Source organism: Chinchilla lanigera, unplaced genomic scaffold (assembly GCF_000276665.1).
Source record: "Chinchilla lanigera isolate Chin_1 unplaced genomic scaffold, ChiLan1.0 scaffold00066, whole genome shotgun sequence".
In the NCBI taxonomy this organism is placed as follows: Eukaryota; Metazoa; Chordata; class Mammalia; order Rodentia; family Chinchillidae; genus Chinchilla; species Chinchilla lanigera.
In genome coordinates, this window is record NW_004955467.1 from 1,771,274 (window position 1) to 1,783,783 (window position 12,510).

General features: G+C 50.1%; 1 protein-coding gene across 1 annotated transcript in view; it reads right to left on the reverse strand.

Moving 5' to 3' along the window:
• Window positions 1-583: 583 nt before the first annotated feature.
• The window catches only part of Lrrc75a (leucine rich repeat containing 75A), a gene marked incomplete at its 5' end in the record, with an annotated part of 48,851 nt that continues 36,924 nt past the window's right edge, over window positions 584-12,510 (reverse strand). The window contains 2 exon segments of the mRNA XM_013522211.1: window positions 584-2,788; window positions 5,366-5,481. Coding sequence (XP_013377665.1) covers window positions 2,257-2,788; window positions 5,366-5,481 — 648 coding nt within the window.

Consider the following 12,510-nt stretch of genomic DNA (forward strand, 5'->3'; position numbering starts at 1 on the left):
GTAGGTTTAGTAATTCACAAAGATGCCCCTTCTGTGAGGTTCTAAGGGACGATGTTAAGAGAATGGTCTGACTCAGCTTGTAGACTTGGAGGCTCCCAAGGGCATTTCCTGTTCTGGAACCTTATCTTGTTTCCCCAGGTTTTGGAACAGTGCTGGCGTGCAGTTCTAGAGCTGGCAGCAGCTCAGTCCTGGAGGAGGTAAGCCTTGATCTGCACAGTGATTTATCTTGGAGGGCTAAGCAGCCAGTAGTAAAAACTGGTTTTGAGGAGAAGGATATCCAATGATGAAATCACCAAAAATAGCTGGAATTACCGGCAGATTGGCAGTGGTGAGCCTACGGTTTTCTGAAGATATCTTTATGATTTGAATGACTGTTGGTGGGAGCAGAAAATGAGATTGATACTCAGTTTCAGTTTCTTTGCAGGCGAAGGACCTGAAGCCGCCATTCTGTCTGAGAATCTGTGTGACTGGAACATTTGCTACAGAAGACACAAGCTTGTCAACAGATCTCGTGTATCTGGCAATTTTTTCTAGGACATGCATGGCACACTGGGTGTCAATCATTAACCTTCCCAACAAAGAGGAATTTCTATGTCTTTGGATAAATTTACACTTGCAAATGTATGGGGCCAGGGATGTAGCTCAGCAGCACAATGCCTGCCTGGTAAGCACAAGACTGAGTTTGATTTTTGGTACCAAAAACAAAAACTAAAAAACCCAACCAACATACATATTATTATAATAAAGGGTCACCTTTGGTATTGATTCTTAGAAATATATATTTGAAGAGAAAGTTAAATTTGAATACTGTAGGTGTTAACAGTGTTAGCTTTTAAGTTTGTAAACTTGTGGTCAGTCTCACCATTTTAACTGTAGACTTCAAGGGCAAAAATCCTGAAGCACTTAAGGCACCCACACTTGATCCCAGTCCCTGCTGCACTGCCCTGTGACGCATGTGGCTGAGGTGGCTCTGTGCCACACTCAGCCAGTGCTGTGGAAGGACTTTCCCAGCCTCCAGCTTGTTTCTATCCTAATGTAGAATACTGTGGCTGGAGGTTAGAGACCAGGTCTTGACAGTATTGCTACAGTCTGTTTTTCTCTGTATTTTTCTTGCCCATGAGAGTTTTGTTGACCCAGTCATAAGTTAATCTGGTTTAAGAATGGTTCCCAGTTTCTCTGGAGTAGGGATTGTGCCTAGAAGGGCTTTAAAAAATTGGTAGGGCCTTTCCATGAGGAGAATTGGTTTAAGGGTAGGTGTAGGGATAAAACTTGCTGTGTGGGGCTCTCAGGGCACCCACAGTGAGGCCGCCAAGAGTTTGGGTCATCTTTAGGGTCCTGGTTTTTGAGAGCCTCCTCCAGTGGGTTTTAGGAATGGGTTCAAAGTATGGGCTATTTCGGGGACTAAGTGGAAGAGGAATTTGTGAAAGGTCTGAAACCCAGCTAGTAGGTCAGTCTTGGCTGAGAAGGAAGCAAGCCTTGTCACCAGGCTGCACAGTGAGGATATGAGGCCATACCAGGGCTTGGGGTTCCCAGAGCCTTTGCTGTGATGGCATCTGGGCTGCCCTAGCCACTGCCAAGTGGCATCCATGATGCTGTGAGTGAGTGGGGATAACTCATCGGGAAGGCCTCCAGTGGACGTGTAGGCCTTCCGTGCTTGCCCTGCATAAAGGTACTTGGCTCATTCAGTGAGGAAGAGGAAACCCTGTGAGTGGAGCATAGTTAACATCTATTGTTTGCATTTGAGATACAGACAGGGTGAATGTAATGAGGAAAATTGGAAAAAATGCTGGGTGTGCCGAGTATCACGGAGAGTTTGAGGCCATTCTGGGCCATGCAGTGAGTTCAAGGCCAGCCTGAATTATATAGAGAGCTTGCCTCAAAAAAAGGAAAAGATCCCTGGGCCTGACTAGTTTTCTGGGAGAATGCTCTGCATATCCATTATGGCTGCCAACATCTCTAGGCCACATGCTTCCTGGCTGCAGTGTGGGGAAGGCCAAGGGCTGAGCTGAGAGTTCTTGGCATCTCCTGAGCTGGGAATGACTTCTTAACAGCCAAAAGGCATATGCTGAGATTTACAGTGGGGAGAGGCCTGAAGGGGAGTAGGGCACAAATCCCTTCTCAGGTACCATGGTATGCTTGTGGTTGGAACTGCCCAGACTGATTTTTCACAATAGCCTGAGCTCTCATGGGAGGAGCCTCGAGCCTGCCTTAGCCATCCTACCCCACAGATTCTCTGGTGGGGTTCTCCACTTCATGTCATGTCTGACTTACAGCTGCCTTGCCCTTGTGGTCTTTGGCAAGTGACACAGGGCTCCCTCCAGCGTCCTGGCCCACAGTCCCTTCCCGGGCCTCCTCTCCAGTGCCTGGACCCTCGCCAAGCTCCAGGATGGTGGGTAGGTGGCCCTGCTTTGGAGAACGCTTACGCAGGCTGAGCAGGAAGGGCTGGGGTAAAGAGAAGATGTCCACATTGTTGCCCAGATCTATCCACGTGACGTTGGGGAACTTGCTGGGGTCCTTCAGGGTATCAGTAAGGTCACGCAGCAGGGCCCTGGTCAGCCTGTTGCCGTTGAGGGCTAGTGTGGTGAGACGGGGCAGGGTGCTGAGAGCTGGGAGTAACTGCAGGACCATGTCATCCGTGAGGCCTGTGAAGCCCAGCTCCACGCTGTCCACCTGTTCCCCACAGCGCTGAAGGTAGCTGGTCACACGCTCCAGGTCACGGGATGTCAGTGGGATGCCCGACAGGTCCACGGTGTTGTCTGGAGGGTTCCCAGCCAGTACAGCCTTGAGGCTGAAGAGATGGGACAAGGACAAGCAAGGTTCAAGCAAGTGAGGCTGGCCTTTCTGTGGGAGGCAGCGGCAGCCACCATCCTGGGGCCAACCTGTGCTCAGTTGTCTGACTAGTGATTGTTTCTCAAACACGCAGGTAAAACTGCAAGTTCAAGGGTAGGAGGAACAGGACAGTATCTCCGCACATTTTGGCCTGGGTGGGTGGGGTGGTCAGGGTCTGCAGTCAAGGCCCACAAACCTTTTGAGACTGCCAGGGGAAGGGCCAGGCGTTTGTGCATAATTCCTGTTCCTGCATGCACCTTAAGTCCTGTGCTTGTACTCGGGCCTCTACTTAATTACCTCAGAAAAGGAGCTAGTGGTGTGGTACAGGTCAGCAGAAAATAAATACAGAACGTTTAGAGCAGTGCTTTTCCTGTAGATGAGATGGATAAAGATGGGTTGGCTGCTTTCATTCCCTTGAGTAGCGGCTGAGCTGACCCCAGCAGTGCACAAAAGATCTCAGGCCTCTCTCTGAAGCCTTGTCTTCCCACCAGTTGGGGGATCCTCTGACTGCAGGGTGGGTTTCAGCCTGGTGGGAGCTACTGCTTCCTGGGGGCTCAGAGCTGCCCACCCCATTCTCACCGTCCCTGCTGCTGGCTCCTCTTTATTTCCCTGTTCCTTTCTCTTGGGCTGGTGGCCCTGAGGCCTATGCACAGTACTCATTCTTTACAATTCCAAGTGTTCAGACGAGTCCCCTCCTCCCCCCACAGGCAGGAGGGGAAGTAGGGTGCCTTACAACCCGCTCCACGTGTGTTTGGTGCGTTCCTTATTACCAGCAGCTCAAAGGGGCACAGACTTCCGGTCAAGCCAGTAAGGCTGTGTCCTGGGGGTCTCCTGAAGCTGGGAGGCTGCCTGTAGTTTGCTGGGTCGCTTCTGACGGGGTCCAGCCCCAGACAGTTTAAAGCTTTCAAGGCAGGAGGTGTAATGGCTTGGAACACTGCCTGGGGTTTGTTCAGCACAACTTAATATTGGCTTCTATTATCAATGCCATTAACAAAGCAGACGCATCGCACAAGGGAAACTGGCCTGCTTAGTGGCTTGCACTTCAGACTCAGACAGACCTGAGTTTGAGCCCAGCGCCAGTGCTTCCCGGCTGTGATGTCTTGGCCGGAGGACAGCAGTGCTTCCCCCACCAGAGTCTTTCCTTTAACAACTTCAAAGGCCTTGCGGCGTGCCAGGCACTGGGGTCAGAGTTGGACACCATGGGCCAGATCCCTAATTTCACTCTGCTGGGGAGATGTAGTAAGTAGTTACAGAGCGGTGGCTATTCCGGCAGGGCTTCTCTGGAGAGGTAACACTGGAGCTGACTCAAGAAAAAGCATGGGCAATCAGAGGAGCTTGGCGGGAGTTCCAGCGGTGAGCGTAGATGCAGAGGGTGAGGCTGGAAGGAGCCTGGCCTGCTCTTGAACCAGCAGGAAAGCCAGTATGGTTGGGGTGAGGCGGTGAGAGGTGAGGCCAGAGAGGGAGGGAATAAGGAGTGGTCACTTAGTGCCCTACTTGGATTTCATTCAAGTGTGATGAGAAGCCCTCTGTGGGGAATGAGGAAGCCTTGCTTACATGGCTGTCTTTTTGTGTGTGTGTGTGGAGTGGGGGGGAGTGTCTTTTTGAGGCAGGGTCTTGCTATGCAGATCAGGGTGGCCTTGAACTCACTTTGTACCACAGGCTGGCCTTGAATTTGTGGCAATCCTCTTGCCTGAGCCTCCTGAGTGCTGGGATTATAGGTGTGCACCACCACGCCCGGCACTTAATGGCTCTTGAATCAAGAATGAACCGTACATGCACATGTGTGTGTTGGAAGACAGAAGAGGCCAGCAGGGCTCAAACTTTGAGCTTTTCAACCCCGAAGTACTAGGTCCCAAGGCTCCTGACTTCTGTCCCAGTCTCTGGCCTCCACCCTGGGCTAGCTCTTTCTACCTGGGAAGGCCACCTCAGGATCCATCTTCCTACTTCTTTCCTCCTCAGAGAGGAAGAAGGCTCTAGAGCTTATTCTGCACCACAGAGGAGCGGGCAGTCCTTTCTTGCCTTATCTTCAGGGACCCATAAGGATGACTTAGTAGCAGTACAAGGCCTTGTGGAAGAGTCCCAGAAGGCCTGCCATTCTACCCCACGGTCACCTGTGAAGAAGGCAGGGTGCTTCCTCCTCCAGGAATCCTGTCTTCCAGGGTCCCTTCCAGCTGTTTCCTACAGGGGTCATAAAACCTGAGGGGGTTGTCACTGCAGCATGGCCAGGGACGTGGCCTGGCTCTGGGTCACCTTGGGAGGACACTGCAGTGTCCTGGGGGTCTCCTGGGGTGCTCCTTTGAACACATGGAATTGGAAACATCCTCGCTTCAACAAGATGTGCTCTTGGCCGCTTTTCCTACCCTTAAATTCTTCCTGTCCCGGCTGCTTTCCCACCCTTCAACTCTGCCTGGTCCCATGCCCTCCCGGGGGCTTCCCCAGACACCTCCTCAGGCTCTAGCCCCTCCGCCACCTGCCCAGGGAGGCCTTGCAGTCGGGGTGGGGGCGCTGGGCTGGTTCACCCTAGGGACTCGCTCACCAGGCCTGTGGCTTCCTCTTCGCCAGCCCACGGTGCCGCCTGCACTGGGAGTGGGGGCTGAGGTGGTATGTCAGCTGCCGGCACAGCTTCTCCATGGCACCCAGGACGTCAGCCTCCTGCAGAGGAACCACAGGGCCCAGTGTCTGTGTCATCAGGAGCAACTGGAGGCGCACAGTGGGGCCCCTACCCCATGCTCCATCTCCTTAAAGATGCACAGATTAGAGGCTGAGTGGGGCATGCCGCTGTGCTAGCCCAGTGGGGGCGCCCTGGGCAGGGAGCAATAGGTACAAACCAGTATGCGTGAAGGCCTTAATTTTTGTGAGCTAGCTGCCATCCCTGAAAGACTGAGGTTTTAAAGTTTATATTTAGTAACCTGGCAATAGGTGGCTGGAGCTGAATGCCTGCACCCTCTTCCCGGAGTCACCGTGCTTCTGCCTCTCCCCACTGTCCAGACCATTCTGCTGCCTCACTTTCTCAACAAATATTTACTGAGCACTTGCTCGGTGCTAGGTGCTTGTTCTGGGAAGCTGGGTTATAGCCTTGAACACTGGTCCTTGGTCTTCTATTCAACATAGTAAAGAGGAAAATGAAATATTTTTTACCTATGTTTTCTCTCAAAAATGAGAAAAGAATGTGAAGATTCCCAGGCATGGTGGTGCACACCTGTAATCCCAGCACTTGGGAGGCTGAGGTGGGAGGATTGTTATGAGTTTGAGGCCAGCCTGGTCTACAAAGTGAGCTCAAGGCTAGACCGAATTGCACAGTAAAACTCTATCTCAAAAACAACAACAACAACAAAAAAAAACCAAAAAAAAACTGAAGCTGGGTGTGGTGGCACATGCCTGTAATCTCAGCACTCGGGACTTTGAGGCAGGAGGATCATTGTGAGTTTGAGGCGAGCCTGGGCTGCAAAGTGAGCTCAAGTTCAGCCTGAACTGCATAGTGAGACCCTGTCTCAAAAAAAAGAAAAACCAAAATGAAAGAAAAGAGACCAAATCTTTCCCAGCCCAATTCATTAGTCTATATTACCTGTTTGGTATGTCAGCATTTCACTTGGAGAGTCTGAGTATAATGGGCTGGACTGTGTCCTCTCCAAAAAATTGTATGTGTGTGTGTGTATTTTTTTGGAGACTGAACTTAGGGCCTTGTGCATATTGGACAAGTGCTCTGCCACTGAGCGCTCAGCCCTCAACCCCCTGCAAAATTTATACGTTGACTTTTTTTGAGACAGTCTTGCTCTCTAATTCAGGCTGGTTTTGAACTCATTATGTAGCCCTGGCTAGTCTCAAACTCACAGTAATCCTCTTGCCTCAGCCTCCCAAGTGCTGTGATGACAGGTGTGTGCCACTACACCCAGCTATACACTGACTTCTTAACCCCCTATATGTCAGAATGTAACTGATGATTACATTTGCACACAGGGTCTTTTTTAGAACCTGAGGTCCTGAACTCAGGACCGTGTGCTTGCCAGGCAGGCACTTTGTGCCACTGAGCTATATCCTGGACACAGGGTCTTTAAAGAGGTAAGTAAACCAAGATGGCTGCTGGTGTCCTTATAAGAAAAGATTAGGAAACATAGGAAAGACAGTGAGGACACGGGGAGAAGGAGGTTCTCCACAAGAGGCCTCAGAGGAAAACAACCCTGCCTGTCTTGTACTTCTGGCCTCCACAATAGGGAGAAAAATAAACTTCTGTTGTTGAAGTCACAGTCTGTAGTATTTTGTTACAGGGGCTGAGCAGATTAATCCTTGTATTAGGTAAGTAACCTAGAGATGATTGAAAGTATCTGGGAGGATGTGCATAGGTTATATGCAAATCCTGTGCTATTTTTCTATAAAGGACTTGCACATCTGTGGACTTTGTACCTGCACACTTGTGCATATTAGACAAGTGCTCTACCACTTGGTCCTAGAACCAAGCTCCCACGGATCCTGGGGAAGGACTGTGCTGTGCCATCCTGGATTTACAGGTCCGGACAAGTTCCTCAGCACCCAGGTGAACCCCTGGTCAGGGAATGAGCTGAGGGATGCATAGGAGGTAGAGAAGGCACAGTCAGACAAGCAGGAGCGAGCAGGGCCGTAGGCACCAGGGAGGAGGGTGGCCAGTGGCGACACCCACGGGGGCCTCTGCACCTCCAGGGAAAGGTCTTGGCGAGAACAGGCTTGGGGCGAGGTCATCCTGGGGGATGGGGAGAAGGCTGATTCAGGAGACAAAAAAGGGATGTGAAAATGGGATGACAGTAGAGATGGCACACACAGACCCAGTCCTCTACTTTGGAATCCTTGGGAGTTTGTTTGTTTATTTATTTATTTATTTGACAAGGTGGCCTTGAACTCACTGTGAACCCCAGGCTGGCCTTGAATTTGTGGGGATCTTCCTGCCTCAGCCTCCTGAGTACTGGGGTGTACCACCATGTACACCTTTGTCTGGGGAGCTTTAAAAAACATGGATGCCTGGGTAGGCCACTTTGGCCTAGGGTTTTAACTGCTGTGCAGGTGATTCTTTTGTGCAGCCAAGGTGGAGATGCACCAGATAAAATGATTTTTAAATCCTGATTGTCTTTAGCCCAGGGTGGTGGCACATACCTGTAATCCCAGCCCTTGGGAGGCTGCGGCAGGAGAAGCGTTGTGAGTTTGAGATCACCCTGGGCTACAAAGTGAGCTCAAGGCCAGCCTGAGTTGCATAGTGAGACCGTCTCAAAAAGATAAAAAAAATCCTGATTGTCTAGGACCAGTGGGTGGGGTCAGGTGGGATCGAACCGATACCCCAGGACAGAAAGTGGCAGGTCGTCCAAAGCTGAAAACTGAACTACTCAGCTCTGGCACCTCCTTCAGCTACTTGCACAGTTTCCAAAATCCGCGGGACTTTCCCTCCACCCTCCAGGCCAGGGCAGCTGTGCCTTACAAGAGAACAAAGGAGGAAAAAAGGGCTTCAGTACATCACTTGTGCCACAAGGGGGCAGCCATGAACGAGGCACGGATTAATGGGGCTCTTGCTGCCAGAGAAGTGCAGGGAGCCTCAGCCTTCTCACTTGCTAAACCGGGACAATAGACGCAGTTACGCAGGGTAATAGCGTTGGGCTGAGAATAAAGGTGAGTTAATGATTTCACAGAAGTGCGTTTGTTGGTTTGAACTACATTAAACAAAAGCCTTTTCTTCTTTATTTTTAGTGCCCTGGCTTCAGCCCAGGGCTTCACACACGCTTGTCAAGCAAGCGCTCTACCACTGAGCTACATGCCCAGACCTATAGCTTATATTTATTTGAGCATCTGCAGCACATCAGGTGTTTCCTCTCTGCATTGTATGCATGAGCTCCTTACGGTCCTGGAGCACACAGCGGTCCTTACACCCCCCTTTACAAAGGCAGGAACTGAGGCATAAAGAAGTTAAAGATACATCTTGCAAGATGGAATCAGGACTCACCTCATTAACTGGCTCAGAGACGCTACTTCCATCACCAATCCTTTCTGTGCTCTGTCCTACCCTCCTTGTGAGAATCTGTTTTTTGCATAGGTTCACTCAAGGTGTTTCTGTCATTTGCATGGAGAAAATCCTCCAGCAAGACCATCCTACTTTCTTCCTAACTCCTGCTCTGTTCAGGCCCCCTCCTGGGGAAAACACAACTGGGCAAGGCTGACCCGTAGGTGGAGGAGTAAAGGAGGAAGCAAAAGAGGAGGAAGTACCATCTGTGTGTGATTTTAAGGTCGGGACATGGCTGCCTCCCAGGTTTGAAGCAGCCATGTCTTGTGCAACCTCTGCCTACCACCCTGTGACAATGAGTGCTCCATGTGACACATGTCCATGTGGCCTGTGCCCAGCACCCCCCACCTCTGGTAACTTCCTTCTCCAGGTGGTGCAGCCCAGCAGCCCTTTGTGCAACCAGAGCTCCTTTCCAAACTCCTGGCTTGTCCAGAAGTGTGTCCTGACCTGCCTTTTCCCAGAACCTGGACCCCAAGATACCCCTTCCCAGACTCCTGGGGACTGCAACTCTGACAGTAAGCAGGCAGCTACGAGCAGCCATGTCCCCTACTCTGTGGGTAGTGTGGGAAAGAGGAGTCTGCAGGGGGAATGGCAGTGGGGAGGAGGGCAAGGGACAAACCTTGGCACCACACTTGCCTGTAGTTCTAGTGCCTCCATCAAGCTTGCCTGCCTTTGGATGCACAAGACAGTGAAGTATCTGGGATAAATTCTCTTCCTCACTTAGGCAGTCTGAGTAGGCTTCTGTGGGTTGCAATGGGGCCCTAAGCCATGAAAGTGGCTTAATGGAGGTTTGAAGAATCAACTCTACAGCTCTTCTCTGCCCATGGGGAAGGGAGCTGAGGAAGGAGGTGGCAGGGTGCAACAGGGGTGACTGCACCACAGCTGCTCTGGACCTGCCTAGTGACACTGTCAGAGGCCCTGGGGAGGATCTGTTAGAGGGACTTCTCAGTCTCAGGGACTTGTGGGAAAGATGCTCAAGGCAGACCTGTAGGCCCGTCCGGGAGCATCCCCACACTACTGCTCCATCTCTCAGCTGTCAGTGACATCATCTCCTACTGTCACTTCCTGGGCACCTTTGTAATGGCACCCAGGATCCCAACAAGCACAGTCCTTTATTGCCCTCCACTCAGAGGCTTCCGTCATTCATACATTTACTCAGTCATTTATCAGATACTGACTGCCTTGTCTACTAAATGCTGGATGCCATCCAGGTACGGTGTCTGGGTCCAACAGAATCAGCAGGCTGGCAGAAGGGATGTATGTGACTGCGGAGTCTGGGCCACGAAAGGTAGCCTGGCTTCTGCCTCCTTTGGTAAGAGCTGCTATCATGATGTGAAGACACTCAAGAAGCCCACACAGCAAGGAACAGAGGCCTCCTGCCAACCCCTGAACCTGCCATCTGGAAAGTGGGCCAGCCAGGTTTCATCAAGCCTTCCGATACTTGCAGCCCTGACCAATGTTTTTTTTCCTCTCAGTATGGTGATGGAACCCAGGGCCTCCCCCATGGTAGGCAAACACTACCACTGAGCTACATCCCAGCCCCTGACCAATGTTTTGAGAGACCCTAAGTTAGAACTACTGAGCTAAATTGCCCCTGAATTGAATTGTTGACCTATAGAGATTGTATAAGAATAAATGTCTGGTTTTTTTTTGAGAGAGAGAGAGAGAAAGACAGACAGACAGACAGGGAGAGGCAGAGAGAGAGAGAGAGGTTGTTGTGCTCCTCAGGCTGGCCACAAACTCCTGGCTCCTACTGTCCTTCTGCCTCAGCCTCCTGAGCAGCTGGGGCCACAGGTGGAGGTCACTGTGCTTATCTTAATACCTGCTGTTGCAGCCACCAAGTTTCGGGTGATTTGTTACATAGCAACAGATGAGGGGGCACGATCTGCAAGCAGCAATCTCACCCTGGCTGCACAACACAGCTTCCTGCCGCTGCCCCTCAGTGCTAACAGTTTCCTGCTGCTGCAGGTCCGTCTCAATGTCCCGTGCCGATTTCCTTTATCTTGTCCATAGCTTAATGCCTTAAAAACTCACAGTGGAATGTACTTCCTGCCGTGCACAGGATGTATCTGTGAACAAGACAGACGACCCTTTACAGTAGCCAACAAATAAACACTACTGTTTGCACCTTAAGTGTCCCTCCAGCCCACTGTGTTAAAGGCTCACTCCCCAGCTGGGTTCTTTTGGGAAGTGGTGCAGCCTTTAACAGGTGGAGCCTAGTGGGAGGTCTTGAGTCACTGAGGGCCTTCAAGGGGGGATGAGGCCCCAGCCTTCCTCTTCCTTTCACACCTGGCCATGAGGCGAACAGGCCTGCTCCGCCCGGTGCTCCTGCCATATGCTGCTTCACCACAGTCCCACAGCAATGTGGCCAAATGTTTACTGATTGAAACTTCCAAAAATGTGAGCTAAAAAACACTTTTCTTCTGTTTAAATGAATTACTCAGGTGTTTATTATAGTATGGAAAGCTTACTAGCACAGTCAGCAGGACAATTTCAGAGAGCAGCAAGTGGGATGGAGAAATGAGTGAAGAAAGAGAGACAAAGCCGGAATGGGAGCCTTACATTGCTAGGCTGGTTGAAAAAGACCCCACAAGGGCATACGGCTCAGTCCACTGCAGAAGGAAGACAGCTGGAGGAGGCTGGTGCTGTTCTGGACAGAAGGCTCATACGGTTGGGGCTGAGCGTACAGTGTCAGGAGTGGGAAAGGTGAGACCAAGGATAAGGAGAGTTTTACACCACCAGAAGTCTCCTAGAATTAATAAATCCAGTAGCATAGGTGGATACAAAGTCAGCACTCAGAAGTCAATAGCATCCCTGTACACAAGCAACAAACACACTGAGAGAGAAATTAGGGAAACCACACCTTTCACAATAGCATCCAAAAAGTTGAAATACTTAGGAATCAATCTAACAAAAGAAGTAAAAGATCTATACACTGAAAACTACACTTGGAAAAAAGAGATCAAAGAGGATTTCAGAAAATGGAAAGATATTCCTTGCTCATGGATAGGAAGAACCAACATTGTGAAAATGCCCATACTCCCAAAATTGTTGTACAGATTCAATGCAATTCCCATTAAAATACCATTAGCGTACCTCACAGATGTAGAGAAAACATTCCTAAAGTTCATCTGGAATCAGAAGAGACCCAGAATAGCAAAAGCAATCCTGGGCAACAAAGGAAAGGCAGGAGGCATCACAATCCCTGACTTGAAATTATACTACAGAGCTACTGTGATAAAATCAGCAGGGTACTGGTAAACAAAACAAAACAAAACAAAACAAAACAAACAAACAACAAAAAACACACCTGATGATCAATGGAACACACTGGAAGATGCCGTCACAACCACAAACGCACTCAGCTATCTGATCTTTGACAAAGGGGCCAAACAAGTTCACTGGAAGAAAGTTAGCTTCTTTAATAAATAGTGCTGGAAAAACTGGCTAACCACATGCTCAAGACTGAAACTAGATCCATGTCTATCACCATGCACCAAACTAAAGTCAAATGGATTAAAGATTTAAATATTAAAACAGAAACACTAAATCTACTGGAAGAGAAAGCAGGTAAAAATCTTGAAGACATAGGGGTAGGCAAAGAGTTCATGAACAAAAACCAAACTGCATGGGAAATACTTCAAAGAATCAACAACTGGGATCTC